Genomic DNA, 2,142 nt, shown 5'->3' on the forward strand with positions numbered 1-2,142 from the left:
AAAAGTATTTATACAAAGGTCCAGTACATAATCCATTTATATACAGAGCTAAAAACAAGCCAGCTCAGGAAAATAAACCCAACTTCAGCAAACATACAAGCCAACTCTGTCTGAAATATAAACCTAAAGCTCTATTTAAAAAAAAAAATCAAAATTATAAGAAATAAAAATAAAGACCCCTCTACACCGCCCTCCAATGTCAATAAGCAGTAAGTAGTACAACAATCATAAAAATTCATTTAATTATTCACAAGCTAGTTTAGTGCCAAAGCTTGTTAGGCAAATGGCAAACGCCTGGAATGCTGAAAGGGGTTCCCTGTAATCCATAGTGAACAAATCATCCCCAACCTTTCCAAACTGGAGCAGCACAGTCTCTTCGTCCCCAGCAGCTCCTGCCTGACTTGGATCAGCAGCGGCAATTAACTGGAAGTTCTTCACAGAAGCCACGGTAACACGACCATTAAAATTCAAGCACCAGCACTGGAGATGCTCGTGCCACCTGGGTGTCTTGTTCTTCAGAACAATGGAGCTTGCTGCACTATTGGTGTCTTTTGCCAGATTCTTAGAATCATTCTCCGTTATGGTCTCTCCTTCGGGGCAGAGTAACGTGGAATGCATTCTCCTTGGTCCTCTGGATTTCAGAAGGTTGAACTTGTAGGCGACTCGGCCAATCTCAAAGTTGCCCGCAGAGACCTGGGGGCTGATTTGCTTGCTTGCAAACCGTCGACTTGCTCGGCCGCCTGACGCCTTTGCACCATCATATGGTGGCCTGCTGTCGTACAGTATGAAGTTTGTTCCCATAAAATCAGACCTGATAGATAAAGATTTAATCATAAATTTTAACAACAGAAAATTTTAACAGCCTCAATCGATACTTTGTAAATAACATCATGAAACAAGTTATATATGGTTTATGTATTACAAGAACGTGTATCCTTTGTAACCACCTCAAATAAAATTGTTGAAATTTAAAATAATGCGGAATATTGAATATTTCGGAATATTTTCATGGATACGAACGAGTATATAAATAAACCTTACAAGAATCCTATAATAAGAAAAATAATAAAAAAAGAAATGATATGAAAGGAAAGATATATCACCTGATATCTCTAATAATTAATTCATATTAATTATTTGGAGATAATAAGAAACAATATAAATTAGGAAAACAAATAATTCCTAATATATGAAAAGAAAATATCTCTTTATATTAAGGAAAGAATTTATTCCTCATAACTAGGAATAAATTATTTCCTACTATAAGTTTTAACAGGAAAGACAATAAATCATATAATTTAAATTAGATATTTCAACACTCCCCCTCAAGTTGAACATGGTTGAAAACCATGTTCAACTTGAATTTGAAAACATCGGTTGCGGTATGCTGACTATCATATAACATCAATTTGCCAAAAAACTCCAACAATCCTCAAATTGTAAGTGTCGAAGCTGAAAGTCCCGGAGCCGAGAATGTCGAAGTCTAAGAGTGCCGAATCCTGAGAGTGCTTAAGCCTGAGAGCGTTGAATCCTAGAATGTCGAAGCCTGAGAGTGGTCTGGACGAGGGCTAAGCTCAATTTCGAGACATTGATGAATTTGTAAGTCACTGATTGACTGATAATAGCATGAAAGCTGCAAGGATGCTGCATGGAGGTTGTAGGAAAGCTGCAAGGAGGCTGCAGGGAGGTTGCAGGGAGGTTGCAGGAAAGCTGCAGAGGGCCAATGACAGTGCTCATGAAAACTGTAGTGCTTGGAGAAGGCTGCAATAATGTTGCAGGAAAGAGCAGTGCTTTCCTTGGGAAAAATTTTTTGAGGTAGATCCGACAGCGAGAAAAGTTGCATGAGGAAGGTCCGGCGACGGGAAAGGTTGCAGGGGAGAGAACCGGCTGCAAGAGTAAGCCCGAAGGTCCAGTCGGCGCAGATATGTCCGCATGAAGTTTTGGCAGCAAGAAAAGCCGCAAGAGGGAATTTCACCGGCAGGAAGGATTACAGGAGGGAATTCCAGTGGCAGGAAGAACATCAAGGGATTAGGGGTGTAAATGAGCCAAACACGAGCGATCCAAGCTCAGTTCATGTTCGGCTCGTTTATATTTCGAGCTCAAAAAGTGTGTTCGTGTTCGGCTCCCTTGCTTTACGAGCCC

General features: G+C 40.3%; 1 protein-coding gene across 1 annotated transcript in view; it reads right to left on the reverse strand.

The window, feature by feature from the left end:
* LOC110038080 (tubby-like F-box protein 1) overlaps window positions 1-2,142 on the reverse strand; it is a 12,026-nt gene continuing 9,884 nt past the window's right edge. The window contains 1 exon segment of the mRNA XM_020742841.1: window positions 1-811. Coding sequence (XP_020598500.1) covers window positions 244-811 — 568 coding nt within the window. The 3' untranslated portion in view covers window positions 1-243.

Source organism: Phalaenopsis equestris, unplaced genomic scaffold (assembly GCF_001263595.1).
Source record: "Phalaenopsis equestris unplaced genomic scaffold, ASM126359v1 Scaffold230229, whole genome shotgun sequence".
NCBI lineage: Eukaryota > Viridiplantae > Streptophyta > Magnoliopsida > Asparagales > Orchidaceae > Phalaenopsis > Phalaenopsis equestris.